This window comes from Rhinolophus hipposideros, assembly GCF_964194185.1.
Source record: "Rhinolophus hipposideros genome assembly, chromosome: 8".
NCBI classification, from domain to species: Eukaryota; Metazoa; Chordata; class Mammalia; order Chiroptera; family Rhinolophidae; genus Rhinolophus; species Rhinolophus hipposideros.
The window spans coordinates 67,669,677-67,694,435 of record NC_138054.1 but is presented as its reverse complement, the minus strand read 5'-3'; the positions used below and the strand labels follow the sequence as shown (position 1 = coordinate 67,694,435).

General features: G+C 36.9%; 2 protein-coding genes across 3 annotated transcripts in view; both read left to right on the top strand.

Annotated features, from left to right (window-relative positions):
• Nucleotides 1-15,672, top strand: part of RLF (RLF zinc finger) — a 66,782-nt gene extending 51,110 nt beyond the window's left edge. For both annotated transcript variants that reach the window (XM_081056930.1, XM_081056929.1), the window contains 3 exons: nt 712-848; nt 6,365-6,506; nt 10,799-15,672. In XM_081056930.1, the coding sequence (XP_080913056.1) occupies nt 712-848; nt 6,365-6,506; nt 10,799-15,448 (4,929 nt within the window). In that variant the 3' untranslated portion in view covers nt 15,449-15,672. The remainder of the gene's footprint in view (nt 1-711; nt 849-6,364; nt 6,507-10,798) is intronic.
• A 5,472-nt stretch (nt 15,673-21,144) lies between these two features.
• On the top strand, nt 21,145-23,777 carry TMCO2 (transmembrane and coiled-coil domains 2; the record flags this gene model as incomplete). Its single annotated transcript, XM_081056931.1, has 2 exons — nt 21,145-21,513; nt 23,463-23,777. Exons 1-2 carry the CDS (start codon nt 21,274-21,276, stop codon nt 23,775-23,777), a joined length of 555 nt encoding a protein of 184 aa, XP_080913057.1. The 5' UTR covers nt 21,145-21,273.
• Nucleotides 23,778-24,759: the final 982 nt, after the last annotated feature.

Sequence of the window (24,759 nt, the reverse complement as noted above, 5' to 3'; positions counted from 1 at the left end):
ACTGATTTGCCCAGAAGTGGTCTTTTTTTAAGATTTCTACAAATAGTGTAAATGAAAAAGATATATTTCTAAAAATGTTTTAGTTGTTTGGAAAACTCATTTACACACAAGATTTTTTCCTTAATTATATGAGAAAATGATATGTTAATAGATCATTTGTATTTAAATGCTCTAAAACAGTTTCTGAGTTGTCTTCCTCTAGTCCTACTGGCAGCAAGGGAAAGCCCTGTATTTTTCTATCTGTAACTAGAGTGACATGAATGAATGAATGAATGAATGAGAGGGAGAGAGAGAGAGAGAGAGAGAGAGAGAGAGAGAGAGAGAGAGAAAGAGAATGAATGAAAGGAAGAAAGGAAGGAAGAAAAAATGATGGTACTTCAGGTGAAAATAACCTGAAGTTAATCGACATAATTTGATTAATTTATATGGTCGCAATATTCATGAGTAATTTTTTTAAAAACTACTAAAATGTTTTTGTCTGTGTTGGGACTGCAGTGGAGCTTCCTTATAGCATCTCTTCTCTGTTTAATATTTTCTTATTGAAATATTTCATTCCAAAAGACTCAGTTATTATTAAGTCATAAAAGAAAATTTTATCTAATTCTAGCCTCATCAATTATCAAAGACAGAGAAGAAGCTTTGCATTTTATAACACAGTGTACAGGAAAGTCACCGTTTTCTTTTTGACTTAGTCATCTCATTTTTTGATAGATTGCAAAGGTGGACTGCAAAGAAGTACTAGATATCATATGTAATCTGGAATCCGAGGGTCAGGATAACACAGCATTTGTTCTTTGTACAACTTACCTTACGCAGCAGCTCCAAACAGCAAGTGTATATTGTTCTTGGTGAGTATATTTATTTTTTATTCCCTTTATTTGTTAGTATATAGTATAACATTTAAGGTTTATGTAAAACTGGTTTGTTTCAAATTCAAGTAAATTAAATGATGACTTGTGAGTAAAATCTTGCTTATAATTTAATTAATGATATTATTGGTTTAATCTTTTCCAGAAGAGTCCAAAAATATAGGGTAAAAAGTTTGAGCTTGTCTTGATCCCATAGAGGGTTGTCTGTTAACTCCAATGTATGCTTTTTTCTTTGAAGATAAAATTATGGCAATGTGAAACAAATTGGTGTTAGGTTGTTTTCCTTTATATTTATTTATTTTCTGGTAGTCAATTTTCCCCCTCTGATTTAGAAACCCGCTAATTATCTAGGTTTCTAGCTCAAACGTACACTAGAGGAAATCCACTTTTATAGTAATTTCTTTTGCAACTTTAGGACTATATGGCAGAATTACACTATTTTGGTTTTAGTTCAATTTATATCTTATTTGCCTAGTGAGGACTTAGTTGTTAGAAAGGAAACACTGTAACCCATGGTTCTTTCATTCTAACTGCACTGAATCTGTTTAGGCCAGAGGGACAAACCTGATACACAGGAAACCTCTAAAATGCAAGGTTCTGTCAACAAGAAATCAGCTTAGTGGTATGGATAATGCTACAGGAAGTTAGCGAAAGGTACTCACGGTACACCAGTGTTTAAGAAAGATGTCAGGGAAGAGGTAGCATTTGAGCTTTTAATTCAGAAAATTGGTTAGATTTGCACAATCTTGATTTGAGTATTTCAAAACCTAAGGATGACTTGAAGTTGGAAATGAGCATTTTGTTTCTAGGAAAACCTAGTAAACACTTTCATACACTTTAGCCTTCATTCATCTCCTTCTGGAGCATCTGTATGTATTTGTATAGTTTTGTGTTATTAGCATTTTGTATATTAGTATATTTCTTTTTTAGCTACTCTATATAGAAATATTATTCGTGTAAATGATCTCACCCAGTTCTCATAATAATCATTGTGAAGATGAAGCAGTGGAGGGTCAGAGGTATCAGAGAGGTCTTGTGATTGCCCAGTGTCTCAGGGCTAAAGTGTAGAACTGAGATTCAAGTCCAGGGTTCTGGGCTCCTAATCCTGTGCTTTGCTTCTGCATGGTTGTTTTCTTGGCTCAGAGCCAGAATTCAAATTGCAGTCTTCTACCACCAAATCCGCTTTGCCAGAGTTGTATCTCCTATGAGAAAAGAAGATAGTGGCATAGGGACTTAAAAATATTTTGTAATAATCATTGTGGGCATTGTTAGGAAATCAAAAAAGAAGTGATACAAATAAAAAGAATGGTTAAGTAGCAGTGAGGTTTTTGATTACTAAGTCAGGTAGAAGAGTTTTTTGTCATGCATTAGAGATTTTAGCTTCAGTAAAACAGATGTATTCACTTGAGGAACAAACTTCAATTTTTCTTGTTACAGTTAACTTCTTTGTCTATAATGAAAAAATATCCACTAGTTATAGCTAGGTTTTCAGTGCAAATACGTTAAACCAGTATGGGATGTATTATAAAGTTTTTTAAACTATAGCCACACAGTTCTTCTAACAACCCTGATACAGTTTCCCTTTTACAATGACCCCTGCTTTTCTGTCTTCCCTTCTTTACTCAGCCACCATTAGCCCTGTCAAGGATGTTAGTGGCCCTGGGATTAATGCTGTTCCCCTGTTGCAGGAAGGGATTAACAGGGATTCCCTCTTGTTGGCCTCCTGAGGAGCTATACTGAGTAAAGAAAAATCTTAAATCACTTCACACTTTGTTAAAAGTAAGCCTCTTCCAAGCAATTCAAAGAGAAATAGAATCTAGAATTTCAGAATTTGGAAACTTTTTTTTTTTTTACCCTCCTATTGTTTTCAAAGGCTTTCTTTTTTTTTTTTTTTTTTTTAAACTGGAGTTAGAATAGCCATAACATAAAACAGTGAGTTTTACTAAGGAAAATGAATCCTACCAGGTTTTCCCGATAGTAAGACCTAGCCGTACAATCAGCTCTAATGCGTCTTTTGGAGCAAAATTAATATAAGATCGGGTCTCATAGTAAAATAAAACGGGGTCTTATAGTAAAATAAAACCGGGTCTTAATAGTAAAATAAGACTTGGTCTTATATTAATTTTTGCTCCAAAAGACGCATTAGAGCTGATTGTCTGGTTAGGTCTTATTTTCGGGGAAACATGGTAGGAATTCCCGTTCAAATAAGATAGATTATTTTGGGCTATATGGAGTATTTGTCTAGAAAAGAAATTTTTGTTTTGTTTTAAGTAAGTGATATTTTGGCGAGATATTTGTAAAACTCTGATAATGAAGTTGGAATATGATAATAAAGCAGTCCTTTTTAAACACGCATATTTTTAACACACACAAAAACACACAGCAATTTTGTGAGTACTAGACATTTATTTATTGGAAATGTCATTCTTGAATGTGGGCACCAAGGAAGATAAAATTTGAAATGTAAACTATATAACTATCACCCCAAACACTTTTTTATTCTTTTAGAAATATCCTTCAGAGACATTTACAAACCACGTTACTACTGTATAGCAGTGACTGTAGTATTGATCTCAAAAGGTACATTATTCAGTTTTTCATTAACTTTGGCCCCTGAAAATGTTTGGCTATCTGCAAAAATCAAAGAAGTGCTGGAGGAATGTGTACCCTGTGAATGCCTGGCAATGGTAGCATAATTTAGTCATGCAAGTGAGAAAGATAACTATTTTGAATGGGACAGTGTACATATAGATGTGAAATTACCACGGCTACTTTAAAAATAAAATCATACAGTTGAACCTTAAACCTCCACACTAAGCTTTCATTGAGTGTTTAATAGATTTACCTTTGCTTTCTGTAACATCTCTGAGCTTCAATCTTATATGTTGTATATTTGTGTCTTCAGACGTAATGTTCTGTCTTTTCTCTCCTAACTATACTGTGAAGTACCAGGGTTGTCATTATGTTGTCTAATTCATAGTTGAGTCCCAGGTACCTGGCGAAGACCAGATATCTATCTATGTGTGTTTTATTTACCTGAATTTTGCAGGGGGAAAAAAAAGAGGTCATGAGAATCAACTGTTTGTTATATTAGGTTGGTGCAGAAGTAATTGCGGTTTAAAAGGTTAAAAAATCACAAAAACAGCAATTAGTTTTGCACCAACCTAATATTTTCAGGAGCCTTCTTTAGGGCATGGCCTACTTAATTCCACAAAGTTTGTTTGTTTGTTTACCTCATTTCTAAAATGCCTAAATTCTGGATCTCAGTGTGACATGTTAACTAGACTCCAGGGGCGTCCTGCTATGCGGAAACACGGTGTAGTTTAAAGTTTTTGCTTGGTAGCTAGATCTCTGCCAAAATCCATTTATTTCTGCTATTTATAGAAATAAATTTCCTTTCCAATTTTTATGAATTTATAATTCGTTGATTTGAGATAGGCAGTGGGCTAATTTGAGGATGCAGTAAGTCATCTGAGCATTGGAAGCATCTACAATAGAATTATTTTTTGTATATTCTTTAATTGTTGTACATTTTTAAAAACCACATCGTTGTACTAATTGAAGAAGTATTTGTCCTTGTGCATGGATGATCCAGCAGGCTACAAGTTACAATTCATTAGTGAATTCATTGTTCCAGTGTGTAGATTGGAATGGATGATTAAAATCGTATACTGGCATTCTCACGACTAATATACTGGTTGTCATGGTTTCAGGCACATTTACATGTTTGTGGGGGTAATGGTATTTTTAAATCAGTGAATTGTAATGTGTAAATATGTATACAAATATAAAATACATGACAAAATACCCTTTTTATTGTGGTTATTTGGAGTGAAGATAGCTAAAGCTTGAAATACTTTGGAATAAATCAAGCCCTAGACATTCTGGATTTTAAAAAAATTATTTGAGAGATCTTAATTTTCAACCTCTTTATCACCTTATCCAATTTGCCCAACTTTAAACTTCTAGCTAGTTGATGAATTTTAGATAGCAGACATCCTTTTCCTTTTTATCTTTACAATCAGGTTTTACTGGCTTTGACAATTTTGTTCTTTTTAAGTAGGATAGATTTCACATACATATATTTTGATATACTCCTTTATATCGCTAAGCATACGTAATTCTCCCATTTCCTTTGTTCTTCAGAAGTTTGCACTATTCTCAAAAGTTTTTGTTACTAAGATGTTTACATCTGAATGAAGCAATTTTGTGAGTTTAAAAATGAATGATCATCCCAGTTACTTGCCTGGATGGTATCCGTTTTCAAAGCTGACCTATCTCAGATTTTTATTTTTTCTGGTTAGGAAAGCAACATTAGTCACCAAAGACAAATATTTAAAAGCCTTTTATATTAACTTAATTTCTTATACCTCAAATTTGCCATCATTAAATATTATGAGCTTTAATCGTGTATCTTTTGAGACAGATACTCATTTCAACCTTTGAAGCAAGTATTGTATCTATGTAAGAATTTCACCTTATGAGAGTCTCAGTTACCTTTTTTTTCCAGTTACCTTTTAAAAGTGAGAAAGTAAGCTCTGTTAAATGTTTATTTTCCATCAATATAAAAAGAGGTATATTGATTTCTTAAGCTTTCCATTTGTAACCAGCTTCTTGGAATAGTCTGTTATTAAAAGCAGTTAATAGGATATTAGTGTTCTAAAACTAGATTATGAAAATAATATGGTTATTTTGTAATGAAAATCACTTACTAAATATACAATATCCATTGAAATTGTACAGAAAAGAACCATGTTTTTTAAGTGATAACATTCTCTTCAGTTGTGCTAAGTAACTTTCCTTGCATTCACACTTCACGTTCGTTTGTACTAGCAATTCTTTCCTGGGCAGTTTCGACTTTCTAGTACTTTTCCTTGAAAGTTTTAACCCATTCAAGGGTTTATTTAACTTATTATTTTTAAGCATTTCTTTGTTTCCATAATGAATATTTATAGGATTTTTGTGTTTTAGCGTTTTCCAAGAGTACCATTTTATTAATTTAATTAGTAATGTTTAAACATTCCACATTATAGGCCCTAAGTAGCATCATGACATTTTAGATCTGGAAAAGGCCCATGAGATTAGTGTGGAGAAATGTACCATTAGAATATTTATTGGCAGTATGTATTTGTTGGCAGTGTAGTGATGTGTGATGATACCTGCCCACGAGGATAGTCAGTGCAGTTGCCAATGTAAAGGGTAAAACCTTTTGGAACAAAGTGGGATCTAAAGTCTTAAAATGTCAGCATAAAGGAAGTAGTCTTTTGTTGTTTTTATTTTTACCCAGACACACAGAAGAAAGAATTGGAATTTTCAAGAAGGACTCATAACAATTTTAATAGTTTGGGAGGAAGCAATAGAGAATGTAGACAGCTTTCTCTTCTAGATTTTGGTTACTGTCAGTTTATTTTCACACACCAAAAAAATGGGGTGGGGAGGTGGATAGCAAACACCAGTTGCTTTAAATGTTTTTATCTTAATCTTTCTTTTCATAGGGAATTGACTCTCTTTTGGAGTAAACTGCAAAGAAGAATTGACCCTTCTTTAGACACTTTTTTGGAACGCTGTCGTCAATTTGGTGTCATAGCTAAAACACAGCAGCATTTATTTTGCCTCATTAGAGTTATACAAACTGAAGTGAGTAATTTATGCTTTTTATGCTGATTATCCTGGATGGAAGAAATAAAGGGGGAGATAACTTCTCAGGCAATTCCTTTCAGATAAGAAAAAATGAGAAGTCGTGGGGTTCAGTACAGTTATGGAATTGGACATATCTTGTTGTTTCTGTAGATTGACTTCCTAGGAATCCCCAAGTTTTCTTAATGGAAAATAGTGATTTGAAGTGACAGACCACTGGAAGAAGGGAAGATTATGTTTCTTGGCTGTCACCTTAACCACCCTGTATTATCTGCTTTTCCTCGAATAATGTTCTATATTGTATAGAGGCATGTTTATTTGTAAATTAGCATAATTATAAATGGAGAAACTATTACTGTATTTTTCAGCTTTTTGAAGATGGAATGATACGTTTTTCTGGGTTTTGGAGTAATAGAACAGTTCCAGAGTCAACTATGCAAATTTTAGACTTCTGTGCATACAGGAAACAAGTTAGATATTTTTAGGAAATAAATATTGCTTAAAATGAAATGAAGTGCTATATGTAAAAAACCTTGTTTTTTTGAGTACAGCCCAATAGGTACATGCTAGGGCTACCAGCCTAGAGATTTGGAGTCTTATGCTATGCTCTATTTTTATTTTGTTTTGTTTTTGGTATCTAACTCATGACTGGTCTTTCTATATGCGCACATCTATAATGCCTCATGGGGATGTTTTAGGGCTTACTTCTTTTTTGAGAACATCCATGGATTGTTTTGATTTTTAATTAATTTATTTTTTCCCAAGGACTGTTTTTATACTAAAATCTAGGCACAGTTCTATCTTTGATATTCCCTATTTTTAATGGAGCATGGATCCTGTTTTTCATTTGAAATATGTTGACCTAGTTTTTTCCAGTGAATATAGGAAAAGGTAAAAACTATGAAGCACATTCATAGTCAGATTTCTAATTATTTCTAATCACCATGAATGAAGTTGTGTCTCCTGTCACAGAGAGAACATGTTCAAGTAATTATAGAACTTACCTTGTTTTAAAAAAATTAGTGTTACGCTGGCCTTTAAAAAATTTTGTTTTGGTTTTTAATCTTTAATGAAAGTATTAGTTTTCTATTGCTGCATAACAAATTACCACAAAATTAGCACTTAAAACAATAGCCATTTATTAGCTCACAGTTTCATGGGACAGAAGTCCTGTACAATGTGGCAGTGTTTGCTGCCCAGAGTAGCATAGGATTGCAATCAAGGTGTTGGCCAGGCTGAGCTTTTATCTAGAGGCTCTGTAGAAAATCTGCTTTTAAGCTCATTCTCATTGTTGACAATACTCAATTCCTTTCAATTACAGGACAAAAGTCCGAATTTTCTTGACGGCTGTCAGCCACAGTCTGTTTTCAGCTCCTAGAAGCCTCCCTCATTCCATGCCTTTATTTTCAAGCTCGCAGAGGCACTTCTTTTCTTTTGAATCTGACCTCCTCAGACTTCTAAACTTAGATTTTAAGGGCTCAGGTGATTAGGTGAGGCCCACTTAGGTACTGTACCTATCTTAAGATCAACTGAATCGCGATCTTAATTACATCTGCAAAGTCCCTTTTGCCATGTAACAGGAATGATATCATATTTACAAGTTCTACTTACACTCAAGGGAAGGAGATTATACAAAGGTAAGGGTCACTGGGGACCATCATAGAATTCTGCTTACCACAAGGAACCATAGAACATAGAAAAGCTGCTAGAGGATTAGGGAAAGTGGGTTTGTGACACAGAACAAGGAATTTCCTGTACAGCTGTATACCAGAACCCATTTCTCTTGAATTCCAGTCGAGGGTATTTTCCACTATAATCCTTATTTATAATGTATGGCTTGAAGGGTAGAAAAGATATGGACTAGAAGGTGGAAGGGGAGTGAGAGCAGAATTTCTTTCAAATTGAGAGACTCACCTCTAGCTTTTTAACAGAGAGAGGTGATCTAATCTATATTAATTTGAATCTAGTTCTGCTGTGAATGGTAGAAATCCCACAATAGTAGTGGTCTAAAGAAGATAGAAGTTTCTCCCTCTTCGTGTAGGTAATTCAGGAAGACAGGCTAGGGTTGCTTTAGTGGCTCAACATTACAGAGACCCGGGTTCCTTTTGTCTTCCTTCAACATATAGCTTCCGTCTCATGTTCCAAAACCTAACTATTCCAATCCCAGCTATAATGTCTCCATTCCAGATAGCAAGAAGGAAGGTATGGGGCAAAACACATTCTGACAGACCTTTCCCCATTCCCGTCAAAACACACACACACACACACACATGCACACACGCACGCGCACTCACGCGCACTCACACACACCACCCCGCCACCTGCAAGGGAGGCTAGGAGATAACATTCATTATTCCAGGTGACTTTTTAACCAGATAAACATTGGGTGTTCTGTTTTTGTAGTAGAAGAGGGGAAAGGATATTGGGAGACAGTTAGCAACCAATCATGTAGTCCTTGGGATAGAAAAGGTTAATGATGCTGAAAAGCTTGTGTGGGCATTAGGTCTCCTGCAGAAAGCAACAGTATATAATGGAGAGGACCCTGAAATAGTACCTCTTTATTTTCTGGGCTTTAGTTTTCTATAAATAATGAGTTTAAAGCAGATTATCACTTAAATAAAGATGGTTAGAGTTGTTAAACTTTGATTTCTGTGACTTGAGGAAATCATAAGTAGAAGGGTTGACTTTAGAGAATCCCGGGTCTCTCTCAAGACTTTCAAAATAGTATGAATGAATGTAGATGTGGGTGTATTTTGAAGTAGAGGGTACTTCAAGAAGAGAGATTATCTTGAATCCAGTTTATTTAGTCACAGAGCCCTTTTTGGTGGAACATAAGGTACAAATGTTTTGCAAAACATGATTTTGTCTAGTTTAATCCCTTCTCTTTAGTAATAAAGCCAGAAGTTAGGGACGTGTGATCTGTAAGGATCATACATCTAGTTCACAGCAGAGTCAGGATTATACTAAGGGTATCTTGACAAATTGCATAAAGTGGTACAAGGTTATCATTTGTAAGTCAGAGCACGGAGGACTTGGAGAAAGTCAGGTAAGTTTTAAAATAATTTGTAAGTTTTCAAGTTACTATTACTTCACTCCTTTTGGAAGAGATAAATAGCTAAGAATGTCCATTTTTTCTTAAACAGCCTAATCTGATTGAAATAGTAAAATTTGTAAAATCAGTAAGAACACTTTTGTGCAAAGTGTATGCAAAGAGTTTGTGTTCCCAGCATTTTGAATGGTGCCCAATATGGAATAATTGTTTAGCAAATTGATTATTGATTTGACAATGGAATTTATCCTCAGTTATTTTACGTGGTATTCTGTTGAATATTTACTGTGTGCAAACATTGTAGTAATCACTTTGTATTATCTTATTTTGTTTTTATAATAATGTTAGAAGGAAAATCTAATACTACCACTATTATCATTTTACAGATGAGGAAACTGAGGCATAGAGGAGTTAAGAACTTGTCCCTGTAGTGAAGCTGAGTTCAGAGGCAGTCAAAGTCTGACTTGAAATTCTGTGCTTTAAGTAATGCATTCTAACCTATTCTGCCAAACGATCCTGCTTTTCTTCTCATTATTTTCACATTCTATTTCAATTTTAGCCTCTCACATAAAAAAAGTTATCTTGTATGCACTAGCCTTTTATCAAAATAACTATTTTTCCTGATTATTGATTAGTTTCTAAGAACTTGCTGCTATAGATTTTCTAATTTCTGTTGTTTTTCCATGAGAAGCCAAGAGTCAGTACACCTGTAACTTTAAAGTACTCTTTTAGAAGGAAATGAAGAGAATCATTTATTTTAGACTTGAGTTTTTGAAAATACTCATGTTTATGACATTGAGTTTCTTAAATTGAATTCTATCTTAGACTCACTTTTATCCATGTGTTTCCTCTTGTACCCATTTATTCAAGCCCTATTCTTCCTACCTAACTAAGACAAACCTTTTTTTGAGTCCTTGGGTGACCTTTTTTGTTCCGAATTCCTTTAAATTCGTGTGCCTTTGTTTTTTACAGGTTTGGCACATAGGTAAATTCCTTGAGGGTTAGGCACTGCTTTGTAAAGTTGTATATAAATGTAAATTGTTGTTGTTCGTCTTGTAGCATCTAATGCATGTTGAGACAAGAAGGATCTAAATGTAACTTGCAGGGAGAGAGATTTAAGATAAAATTTAAGAATTCTAAAAATTTTAAGAAATATACACACACGTATAAGATACATATCTTATTAATTAAAGTTATGTAATGTTTCTATAAAAAAATAACTTCTTCCCTGCTTATCTTATAGGCACAAGATGTTGGTCTTGGGGTGTCGATTTTACTCTGTGTCAGAGCTCTTCAACTGAGATCAAGTGAAGATGAAGAAATGAAGGCATCAGTTTGTAAAACAATTGCTTGTCTTTTACCAGAAGATTTAGAAGTTAGACGAGCCTGTCAGCTTACAGAATTCTTAATTGAACCCAGTTTGGATGGGTTTAATATGTTGGAAGAACTATATTTGCAACCAGATCAAAAATTTGATGAAGAAAACGCACCAGTTCCAAATTCTCTCCGATGTGAGCTCTTACTGGCTTTAAAAGCCCACTGGCCTTTTGATCCTGAATTTTGGGACTGGAAAACTTTAAAACGACACTGCCACCAACTCCTAGGACAGGAAGCCTCAGATTCTGACGATGATCTAAGTGGCTATGAAATGTCTATAAATGACACAGATGTTTTAGAGTCATTTCTCAGTGACTATGAAGAAGGTAAAGAAGATAAACAATATAGAAGAAGAGATTTGGCAGATCAGCACAAAGAGAAAAGAGATAAAAAACCTATTGGTTCTTCTGAAAGATACCAGAGGTGGCTTCAGTATAAATTTTTCTGTTTGTTATGTAAGCGGGAATGTATAGAGGCCAGGATTCTTCATCATTCTAAGATGCATATGGAAGATGGAATTTATACCTGTCCAGTTTGTATTAAAAAGTTCAAGAGAAAAGAAATATTTGTTCCTCATGTGATGGAACATGTTAAAATGCCACCAAGTAGAAGGGACCGCTCTAGAAAGAAATTAGTGTTGAAAGGCTCTCAAAAGGGAATTTGTCCCAAGAGCCCCTCTGCAGCCCTGGAGCAAAATCAGTCATTGAATGAACAAGCCAAAGGAGAGTCTCATGAATACGTCACATTCAGCAAATTAGAAGACTGCCACTTGCAAGACAGAGATTTGTACCCATGTCCTGGCACAGACTGTTCCCGTGTGTTTAAGCAATTTAAATACTTAAGTGTGCATTTGAAAGCTGAACACCAAAATAATGATGAAAATGCCAAGCACTACTTGGATATGAAAAATAGAAGAGAGAAGTGTACTTATTGTCGACGACATTTCATGTCTGCTTTTCACCTGAGGGAGCACGAACAAGTGCACTGTGGTCCTCAACCTTACATGTGTGTATCTATAGATTGCTATGCTAGGTTTGGATCCGTGAATGAACTACTTAACCATAAACAAAAACATGACGATCTGCGTTATAAATGTGAATTAAATGGCTGTAATATTGTTTTCAGTGACTTGGGACAGCTTTACCACCATGAAGCACAACACTTTAGGGATGCATCTTACACATGCAACTTTGTTGGCTGTAAAAAGTTCTATTATTCCAAAATTGAATACCAGAATCACCTCTCGATGCATAATGTTGAAAGTTCAAATGGAGATGTGAAGAAATCAGTGAAACTTGAGGAGCCTGCAGCAGGTGACAAGCAAGAGTGTGTTGATCAGCCCCATCTACTTGACCAAACTGATAAATCACATTTACCTGAAGATCTTTTTTTCTGTGCAGGACCAGCGAGTTCTCAAACAGAAACTGCAGAAAATCTGAAAGAAAACAGTGACAGTAATTCTAGTGATCAGTTAAGTCATAGCTCTTCAGCTTCTATGAATGAAGAATTAATTGACACTCTGGATCACTCTGAAACCATGCAGGATATATTGTTATCTCATGAGAAAGTCTTTGTGTCCTCCGGTTTAAAAGAAAAATGTTCCAGTGTGGCAGTTTGTTTTGATGGGACTAAGTTCACCTGTGGTTTTGATGGCTGTGGTTCCACGTACAAAAATGCAAAAGGGATGCAGAAGCATCTGCGAAAGGTTCATCCATACCATTTCAAACCCAAAAAGATACAGACGAAAGATCTCTTTCCCTGTTTGGACAATGAACATAAACAAACGACTGAAAAGTTTGATGCAGAACCTAAACCCAGCTCAGATACAAACAGTGACTCCCCAGATGAAGGTCTAGATCACAGTGTTCATACTAAATGTAAACGAGAACATCAAGGTTATTCTTCAGAAGCCTCCATTTGTGCTTCAAAAAGGCCATGTACAGAGGATACCATGTTGGAACTTCTGTTACGCTTGAAACATTTAAGCTTGAAAAACTCAATAACACATGGATCTTTCTCAGGGTCATTGCAGGCGTACCCATCCAGTGGTGCTAAGTCTCTTCAATCAGTTTCACCTACTATCACAGACCTTAATTTTCAGAATCAAGATGAAAATATGCCAAGTCAGTACCTTGCACAGTTGGCAGCTAAGCCTTTTTTTTGTGAGCTTCAAGGGTGCAAATATGAATTTGTGACCAGAGAGGCTTTGTTAATGCATTATCTTAAAAAGCATAATTATTCAAAAGAAAAAGTCCTTCAGTTAACCATGTTTCAACATCGGTATTCCCCATTCCAGTGTCACATTTGCCAAAGGTCATTTACAAGAAAAACACACCTTCGGATTCATTATAAAAATAAACATCAAATTGGCAGTGACAGAGTAACTCACAAACTGTTAGATAACGAAAAATGTGATCACGAAGGCCCATGCTCAGTAGACATGTTGAAAAATGATTGTTCTGCAGAACTTGGAGGTGACCCCAACAGTAACTCTGAGAAGCCACACTGCCATTCTAAAAAGGATGAATGCAGTTCAGAAACAGATTTGGAGTCATCTTGTGAAGAAACTGAAAGTAAAACATCTGATATTTCATCACCAATAGGTAGCCATAGAGAAGAACAAGAAGGAAGAGAGGGGAGAGGTAGCAGGAGAACTGTTGCTAAAGGAAATCTCTGCTATATTTTGAATAAATACCACAAACCATTCCATTGTATCCATAAAACTTGTAACTCTTCATTCACCAATCTAAAAGGCTTGATTCGCCATTACAGAACTGTACATCAATACAACAAAGAACAATTATGTTTAGAGAAAGACAAAGCAAGAACCAAAAGGGAACTTGTCAAATGTAAAAAGATATTTGCTTGCAAATATAAAGAATGTAACAAACGCTTCCTGTGTTCCAAAGCTCTTGCTAAGCACTGTAGTGACTCTCATAATCTAGACCATATTGAAGAGCCTAAAGTGCTTTCTGAAGCTGAATCTGCAGCAAGGTTTTCCTGCAACCAGCCTCAGTGCCCTGCTGTTTTTTATACATTCAGCAAGTTGAAGCACCACTTGATGGAACAGCATAATATTGAAGGAGAAATACATTCAGATTATGAAATTCATTGTGATCTTAATGGCTGTGGCCAGATTTTCACCCATCGCAGTAACTATTCTCAACATGTCTATTACCGACATAAGGACTATTACGATGATCTGTTTAGAAGCCAGAAAGTGGCAAATGAAAGGCTACTAAGGAGTGAAAAGGTATGTCAAACAGCTCTCACTCAGGGGTATGAACATCAGACTACCAGGAGGTCATTTAGTGCTAAGGCTAAGAAGTGTGGTTTAATCAAAGAAAAGAAAGCTCCAATTACTTTTAAAACAAGAGCTGAAGCCCTCCATATGTGTGTGGAACATTCTGAGCACACACAGTACCCCTGCATGGTTCAAGGATGCTTATCTGTGGTGAAATTGGAGAGCAGCATAGTGAGGCATTACAAACGTACCCATCAGATGACTAGTGCCTATTTAGAGCAACAAATGGAAAATCTTGTCATTTGTGTTAAGTACGGTACCAAAATTAAGGAGGAACCCCCTTCTGAAATAGAGCCCTATATAAAGAAAGAAGAAGATGGAAGCTGTGAATCAGAGCACACAAAGCACAGCCATTCCCCAGGTGACCATAGCATACCTGTCCAGAACACTGATTCCCTTCATCCAGGTGAAATGGATGGGCAGAAAGGATGTACGGAAAGCAACCAAGTATTTGAGGCAGATACTCTGCTGTACAGAGGAACTTTGAAATGCAACCATAGTTCAGAAACCACTTCTTTGGAACAATGTAATATAGTTCAGCCTCCTCCTTGTAAAATAGAAAATTCCATACCTAATCCTGATGGGACTGAAAATGGGACTTACTTCACAAGTTTCCAGCTGCCTTTACCAAGGATTAAAGACTCAGAAACAGGGCAGCAAAGTTCAGGGCAAGAAAACACTGTAAAAAATTCAACCCATGTCCCCAAAGAGAATTTTAGGAAGCACCCACAGCCCAGGTCATTTGATTTGAAGACTTATAAGCCTATGGGATTTGAATCTTCATTTCTGAAATTTATTCAGGAAAGTGAAGAGAAAGAAGATGATTTTGATGATTGGGAGCCTTCAGAGCACTTAACATTAAGTAACTCTTCACAACCCAGTAATGACTTAACAGGGACTGTTCTGGCAAATAATATGGTGAATGACAACGACCCTGAAGTTGACATACCTCATTCTTCCAGTGACTCTGCAATTCATGAGAACCTGACTGCAATCCCACCTTTAATAGTAGCTGAGACAACAACAGTTCCTTCCTTGGAAAACTTGAGGGTCGTATTGGACAAAGCATTAACAGACTGTGGAGAGCTTGCCTTAAAACAGCTTCATTATCTTCGGCCAGTGGTTGTCCTTGAAAGATCTAAGTTTTCCACACCAATTTTAGACTTGTTTCCAACAAAAAAGACAGATGAGCTTTGCGTTGGAAGTTCCTAAATTGCAATTTTGTTTTCAAAACAGACTGGCTCCAACACTGCAACATGGGGACAATTGCCAACTCGAACAAAGGCTGAGAACCAGCTATACCATTGTTTAGGGTAGAATAGGCTGTGTATTTACATGAATGTGTAATATCTATGTCAGCACTATTGGCTGAGTCCATTAGCTCTCCAGTTGATTTATTGATTGGGTTTTTTGTTTATTAAAAAAATGGAACTGTATTCTTGTTTGGTGCTAATTAATACATCAAAATATATTGGGGCTTCCTTTTTCAAATTAAGTGTGCATGATTGTATATGGAACAAATACTAAGATCCCAGGGTGGGAGGGCTAGGGAGAGGGATATGGAGTTCTTACTTGACTTGAATGTGCACCTCAGGGTGCTTTGTGTAATATATTGTACACTACAGCATCTTATATTTTTTGAGTTGAGTTTCAATAAATTACAATTTTTCACCCATTTCTTGTTTACTCATAAGGAGTTTTCATGCCATACATAAACTGGAATTGCACTTGTATATTCTGGAATGTGCACTTCTATTTTACCCCAGTAGTTTTTCATTTTTTACTAACCAAACAATTTAGATCAAGCTTCTTTTTGAATGACTGTTGTCTTACAATTTTTTGTGGAAAGAAAATTCTCACATTGAGTAGTTAATTTTGGGAGTCAAGGTAGCTCCCAGAAGATGATGTCCAGTAGTCCAGGTAGAAAGGAGAGGGTATGTCCAAGCAGGACATGAAGGGCCTAGCACGTTCAAAGGTATGAAATCGTGTCCAGGGAACTACAGATAATTGAACAGGCGGGCAGTGAATGGGGAGTGGGAGCACCAGGGTAGATGAGATTGTTTAGAGCTAGATAGGCAGGAACCAACTCGTGAACACTAAGGAGTTTGGACTTGAGTCCATAGGCAGCTGAGAGTCTGAAGGATTTTAAACAACAGTAATTTATAGATCACTTCAGGTTAGGGTGATTTGAGGGGTTGAGAACGGAAACAATAGATAATGAGATGAAATAATTGAGGCAAACTTCGTGAGAGTCTGTACTGGCGTTTGCAGCAGAGGGAAGAGTAAGTGAAATTGAGAAATTTAAAGAGAGTTGTTGGGTCTTGAAGGGTGAAGAAAACATTTTGAGGAAAACAGATTCAGTAGTGATGCAGCCAATTGAGGTGGGAGTGAAAAGAAGGAATGGGTTATGGGGAAGAGGTTGGAAAGCCAAGATGAATTTGGTCTTTGGATATGTGGAGTTTCAGTGCACCGTGGGACATCTGTGTCTAATGACAAGGATAGCAATGTGTTCTTATAAATAGGATAGCTTTATTCTCTTTTCCTTGTGAAGTTTTCAACTACTTTCATTAGCAATGACATGACAAACACTTCTGACATCCCTTTATTATGCCTGTGGTTAGGATTTTAAGACCTTTTCTCTGACCCTTAAACCTTGTTGCCTTTTTTGTCCTCTCTTTAGAAATGTCATTCTGCCACCTTCTCACCCTAAGTCTAAAGCACCTTCTATACCCAAGTCATTGCTTGGCTCAGATCCCAGTAGGTAACAGGATTGTCAAGAATCTGTTGAAAGAAAAAGTAGCAGAAACAGTGGGACATCTTAGAGGCTGAGGCCACTGCTGACTGCTTGGCATCTTGAGCTGATTTCTTCTGCAGGGTTCAGTGTCATCACAAAGACAGAGAAGATAACGGGTGGTTATCTTGAAAGGTCCCTTTCTGTGATCTGAACATGAGAAACTGGTGGCTTCATTTTTAAAGTTCTTCATACTAGAGATTTTTAGCCCAGAAAAAGAGTGCTGATTTGTTTAAGGCTGGGCTATATCCATTCAACCACTCCTAACTCCTACCCCTTGGGAAGACCAAGTGAGTCAATTTGCAATGGAACCAAACCTTTTTTCAGAATGCAATTGAAAGTTTGCTTTAAGTACTTAGGGTCAAATGGTTGATTCTAACATAATTTTCTTTTTCAATTGGGGCAGCTTGCTTCATTTGTTATTGAAGACAGCATTTTATGTTAAAAGCAGCGTCTGTGACTATGTGATAATACAGGTCAAAGGGTTATTTTTGTAGCTTTTTGTACTATTATTTTTATTGATGTTTCTGGGATTTGTCCCAGACCTGGAAACGTTGACTTTGCTTTCAAAGCCTTTTTCAATGTAAGATTGCCGTCTAAAATGATGGGTAGTGATAGAGAGTGCCAGACACATTCATTCTTGTTTTTAACCCAGAATTCTCTTGTTTTAGTGTCTCCCCATGTTGATGAGCACATATGTGAAAGGGTAGGGAACGATGGAGAAGAAAGTTTTAATTAGCCTCCCTAGGAATTCCTTTCCCAACCTATCCTCTCATGCAGCTCCAACTGCAGTTATACATCCAGTATTGACTTTTACTCATGTGAGGAAAGAGATGGAAAACTGATGCATAGTTTCTGTGAATAACATGTAACCTGGGAAAAGATCAATTTTTCTTGAATCTTCTAAGTCAGAAAAGTTGCTTAATCCCCTTTTCCCCACCTCCCTCCCCCACAGTAGACTGTGATGCCTCCTAGCTTTGTACTGCTGATTCAGGGGCAAAGCTTCTGTTATGTAAAGGTGAGTCTAGAAAGAGTGGCCCACTCTACTCTGACCTGCTGGGTCTACACCTGCAGGAATAGATGCTGTGATAGACTACATTTGGAGGTCTGAACCACTTTGAGTAAGGTACCCAGCATAGTCAGGAGATGTAACCTGTCAACCTGTGTTTGGTATGTTTAGCCTGGAAAAGAAGAGAAAGGAGGCACAGGAAAGCCATAGCCAAATATTTACAAAGCACATAACATCTGCTGGCTTCTGGGGATAAAAAGATTGAACACGACACACTTAAGTTTTCGGCATCATGGAGCTTAAAGTCTAGTAAGGAAGGTAAACATTAAATGAAACACTAAAAATAACTAGTTAAAAATGCAATAGAAGCTCTGACTGATTGGAACCAAAAAAAGAACAAGAAAAGTTTTCTTGAGGCAATGTTTAAACTGAAATCGGAGGAATCAGTAAGAGCCAGAGAGGATAATCCACTTGTGTGCAAAGGTGTTTGTGGTGCAACACCTTGATGTGGTAATGACATTAACAAGTCTAGTATAGCTAGAGTTGAAAGAATGAATGGGAAAAGGAATGTTGAATAACTGATGTACACCTGAAACAATATTGTATTTTAGCAATATTTTAATAAAAATCTTGAAGGGGAGAGGGTTGAATAGGTAAGCAAGAACCAGGTATTTGAGTACCTTGTAACAGTGTTCTAGATTTTGAGTTTTGTTTGAAAGGCAACAAAGAACCTATCAAAGGCTCGAAAGTAAGTGTTACATGTGTCATAAGTTTCAGTGTGTAAGTCAGAAAGTCCTAATAGGGCATGATGTGGAAGGCCACTGAGTGCATGTGACAGAGTGATGGCTTGCTGGCTGGATAGGTGGATGGATGATACCATGTAAAGGTGGGCTGAGACGCCTTCCTCTGATAATTCTTGGTCATTGGAGGTGTTGGGGTGTCTAAGTGGGGAATCAAACGGGTTTATTGGCCTAGATTCTCTTAGAGACACCTTATACTGAGATTTATAAAACCATGTATTGGGTCATAAACATCACTACAGATAATAGTTGCCCTTATCTATACGTGTAGCATGCATGGTTCTTTTATACAAATTACTGCATTCTCTCTACAGCTCTACGAGGTAAAAATTACTCCCACTTTACAAATGAAGAATTGAGCCCCAGATTAAGTAATTTGCTCAAGGTAACAAGGTTAATGAATAGCAGAGCCAAAATTTGAACCCAGTTTTATTATATTCCCAAAGGCCTGTCCTCATATCAGCTACTCTATAAAGCTTCTGTACAAAGGATTGGGTTGATACAAAAATCACTGCAGTTGTTTTTTTTTTTTGTTTTTTGGTTTTTTTGTGTTAAAGGTTTAAAAGGTTAAAAATTGCAAAATTTCCATGGATTTTTGGACATAGTTTGTATCTACACTGTCGAGGAAGGTAGCCACTAGCCACCTGGGGCCACTTAAATTTCATTAAAATTAAGTAATTGCAATTGTGCACCAACGTAATAATACACAAATGGTAATAGGCACTTGATGAATAAACAATTTAGGCTATAAAGATATTTGGAATACTAGGGGATGTCTCATTGACTTAAAAACATTTTAATGCCTGCTATGTACCAAGCACTAGGGATATGGTAGTCAATAAAATGGGCATGGTCCCTGTCTTCCTTGAGTTTACAATAGTCAGGGAACATGGATTTTAAACCAAAAATTGCACAAATAGCTACAGCTGTGTTAAGTGCTTTTAAAGTACATGTAGAAGGTACTTCTACATGTACATGTAACAGGGATCTACTCTAGTGTAGGGAGTCAGATAATGATTCAGTTGTCACAACCCTGTCTTTCTCCAAAAAGTTTCTGGTTACCATTCTTGAATGGTTTCTGACCTATATTTAACCTGTTAGAGTCAAACTTTAGGACTTAACCTGAGTCACTTTCAGTCCTTGCTAGAAAGGATTCCGGCGACGGTCAGTCACTGGCTGACTCGGTTTAACATCAGTAGCAGTCACTCCTAAACCTTTTCGCCTTGACATAAGTGCTATATTTCCAGCAGCATTCTAGACTCCGTTTTGTGGATGCGTCTCTGACACCTCAAGCAACTTATCATAGCTCCCCTTCCTGCAAAAAACAAAAGTTATTCCTTCCCACGAGCCTTCCTTATTCCTCTTCTTTCAGTCAACCATAATGAACAACTTGAGATTGCATCAGACAGTATTTTCTAAACATTATTTGTCATAACTGACCCCTTTTCACCTTCCTTATGGTGCTTCCTGGTGCAAACCCTCTTTTGGATTCTTGCTGTCTTTGTAACTGATCTTGCAATTTAGATTATATATTTGTGTGTGAACTAGATTTTTTCATGTGAGCTTTTTGGGAACAGACCATTTTATATTTTCATACCTCCTTGTTGAGTAGGTGGGTACTACTCAGTAAATAACTGATTTGATGACATGTCATATGTTACAGTGCAACATGCTACTGTTTACAAAGTGCTTAGAAAATAAGACCATTTATTTCTAATAGAAACCCTGTGAAGGAGGTGGACTCCCCCCTAAACAGATGAGCAAAATGAGGATCAAGTATGTTAAAAGCCTTCCCAAAGATCACAATCTCTAAACAGTAGTGACATATGAAAAAAGGGAATGCTACAAAATAACCTCCCTCCACATTTACCAAGCAAACTATTCACTCTTTAGTAAAGCCCCCTCGAAATCCTGTCTCCACAAATCTCCATATAGCCTCAATTTTCTCATTTGTTGTGTGAAAATAATTGCTGTCCATTTCCATGGGTTTTTGGACATTGTATCTACACTGTCCAGGAAGGTAGCCACTAGCCACCTGGGGCTACTTAAATTTCATTAAAATTAAATAAAATGTAAAATTCAGATCCTCAGCCACACTATCCACCTTTCAAGTGACTTAATGGCTACCATATTGGACAGGGCAGATATAGAACATTCCCATCTTTGCAGAAAGTTCTGTTGGACAGTGTGTTGTGCTAGAACTAGGACTTGCCAAAGATCAGAGAAAACAATATGACTGAACTGAAAACCCAGGCCAGTTGGTTTTGAGTGAGAAGGTTCACTAAGTGAGTGGGAAGCAAGCTGACCTTTGGAACTGTGACATCACAAAGCACAGCTCACAATGGCTCCAATGCCAGGCCTCCCACCCAGGCCACTCTCCTTAACTCAGATATGAAGTCTCTGCACATGTAGTTCCTGAGGCTGCTGTCTTATTAAAATGTCAACATTTTCACCATCTTCTGTCTGGGACAACATCCTAGATAATGAGTCTCTGAATTCGATATGGAATTGGCTACAAGCAACTCTTCTGGGCAAGACAAAAGCACCTCAGCAAACCAGTTTGGGGCTACTAGATAATTTTGCTTCGGCTGTGCAAGTTATCTTGCGGACTTTCTTTTTTGTTTTGTTGGGAATAGGACTATATACCTTATGGAAACGAAGTGTTCGGTCAATGCAGGTTATATTCTTTTGTTACGGAGAAATCTAAATAGTTATTATTCAAAATTTGTTCTCTCCCATATGCCTGCCAACCAGTTTTAAGACCATGCAGATGAGGAAGGGTGAACCTTTGTCTCTGCAGTTGTTTGAAAATAAGTAACCTTAAAACCTTGTACCAATTAGGTTTTGAGCATAAAAATGCTCTTTCTCACAATGGTCTTTGGCTTGTCTTATGATAAAATAGATCAAAACAAGTTTATAAACTGATAAGGCAAGCTTACCCCCAAATTTATTTGATCGCTATTCATCAACCATGTGCCAGACACGATGGGGTATCTTATAGAGCAGGCACCCCACGTATAACTGGGATCCTGGGTTTGGTCCATCTGTTGTTACTCTGCCATTCGTTGCTCTGTAACTGATTAGGAGGCATGTATATTCATTTCCTCATCATGACATTTTATTTTTTCCTTATTTTAACAAGATAGGGTTCTATAAATATATAGCGGCTTTTGGGGTAATAAGAGTATAATTGGTTGGGATTATGAGAAACATTTTAAGACTTTACATACTTCTGTTTAATCAATAATAATAGCTATATTTACAATATGGTCAAAATGGTTTGAGAATCTTAACAATCCATGAAATGGATATAAGTTATTTTCATATGACAAACAAGGAACCTGAGGTAAATTGAGGTTCGGTGGAAATTGAAGGAGGTATGATTTAAAAAGGACTTTCTTAAAGAGTGACTGGTTTACATGGAGAAACCAGTTATTCTCCGGAGAAGTTATTACCAGGCCATTCTCTTAATTTCTCAAAACCCTGCATGGTAGGCAGGGCAGGGATTATCTCCATTCTGTAGGTGAGGGAACTTGGTTATCCCCTACTCGACTTGACATAGATTGGAAAAGCTGAGGCTTGAACCCAACTTTTAGGATTGTAAATTCAATTCTTCCCCAAAATCTCATTTAATATAATCTAACTGACCTAAATCATCCCCCACAGGGATATGTGTGTATACATATTCACATACCTGTGTTTTAATTAGCTAATAGACTATCAGGCAAAAAACCAAACTCTTATCTGTAATTCTGGATTCTGCTCTTGTATGGTTAATATTTAGCTCAATTACAAAGATGAATTCGCAGTCCTCTGGACACTTCAGCCAAGAAAAAGAGGTAATATACCAGAATGGTAAGAAGTAAGGGCTCTGGAGTCGACTGCTGGGGTTTACGTCTTGGTGCCACCACTTGCTGTGTGACCTGAGAGCAATCACTTAGTCTCTACACCCCAGCTTCCTTATCTGTAAGATGGGTTTGCTTACAGTGTCTCCCTTAGGGTTGTTGTGAGGGTTCAAAGAGATACTGTATGGGTAAAGCTTAGCACATAATAAGTATTCAATAAACAGTGCTAGTATTACAATAAGGAAAAAAGATGATTGGGTTGGTTTGGTTTTTTCTTATTGTGGCAGGAATCTTTCTTGGTACATTAAAAAAAAAAAAAACTTTTTTCCCATGACCAGGAAATCTAGTTTTTTAGAATTCCTTTATTCCAGTACTGGCTCTACCATTTCCAAGTATATGAACTTGGACAATGACAGGGTCCAAACTGGAAAGTATCTAAATGGATATTCAGTTCTGCTTTTTCTACAGAAATAGGTCATGCCTAGGCAAGGAAACTCCTAGCACAAAGCCCTGCGTGTACCAAACTTTCAGCAAATGGTATCTGTGATTATAATCTTTATTAATTCAAAGCAAATAATAATCCCTGAGCTGCCTACCACTCTATTTTGTGGTGAAGATCAAGTATGAAATAGGTGTGAGGATGTTTTGTTAAACAGAAGGCTTGGCAAAAGAATGAGGGATTATTTGTACTGTTAGGTTTTTGTTTTGTTTTGCATTTGTAGTAAGCTGACATTTTACATGAATAAGCAAGTAACATTCAACTTCTGTTGTTTTATTTCAGAAAATATTGTTGTTTATAATCACACTCTACCAACTTTACAAGAAGGGCTCAGATTTTTTTCAGGCTTTGATGGTCAACCCAGAAGGAAGTCTCCTACTTGAAGACAACAAAAATTTGCTCCTGTCTTTGGGTCTGCAAGAGAAAATTTTGAAAAAACTTCAGACAGTGGAAAACAAAGTGAAGGACCTGGAGGGGATGATGATTTCCAAAAAACCTGCCACGAAGAGGGATTGTTCCTCTGAGCCCTACTGCAGCTGCTCTGACTGCCAGAGTCCCTTGCCCACATCTGGATTCACTTCCACATCTGAGATGTGATGGACTCCAATCTTTTCCAGAAAAGCATTTTTTCCCTCATGTGCAGTGATGTATCAATAAAGATAGAGACCTATATTGAAATTACCCTGCAAGGACTGGCTCTCTATTCAGTAGGGTCCCCCTACTTGTGTGTGTGGTGAGGCAATGTGGGGTACAGTGGGTTAAAAATGTCTCTGAGCTTGTGGTGCTCACTTGGCAGGCTGGAGACCATATGGTAAAGGATAGCCAAACGAATCCATAAATGGGGCGGGGGGGGAAGAGAGGGTGGTCAGGGACATGGCCTTGAGTTCCATGCTGAAAAGGTTGAATTGGATATAATAAAAAGAGCAAGGAAATGCTGTTTAGGGGTGATGCTGTGGACTGTCCTGGAGAGCTAGGCTGGCCCTGATGCTGGTCTTTGGCCTAAAGGTAAACATTTGGCCCAGGAATCTCCCTGCATTAATTACTCAGAGGTAAGCAAGGGTGGGGGTAGATATAAAGAAGAATGTTTCATTTTATCCAACTTTTACTGATACTTCCTCTGTGCTAAGTATTGTGATAATCCTTGGAAATCTGTCTTGAGTGCTTCAGGAGGACTGTTTGGCTGATCGGACAGGTAATTTCAGAACAAGGAATTATAATATGGTGGTGTCATAGCATCTCGAACTTAGGGGAATTCTGCTTATGTGAATCCCGGCTTGGCAGGGAGGGAAGAAAAGGAAGGAGACGACACCTACCTGTCGTTACACCCAATTTGAGTGTGTATGCTTACAAGAAAGATGGCCTACTGGGGAGAAGATAATAGATGGTCCACAAGCCTTAGTGTGTGTCATTGTCACAAATATGATTACATTCATTGAAACACTATCTGACACCTAAATGAAATATTTCATTTGGTGTGCAAATAAAGTGATTTATTGTGGTTTTTTTTCTCTGTTTTTTTTTTAAGGGTCTTGTTTTCTTTATTTTATTTTTTATTTTAATTTATTAGCTTCAGGCATAC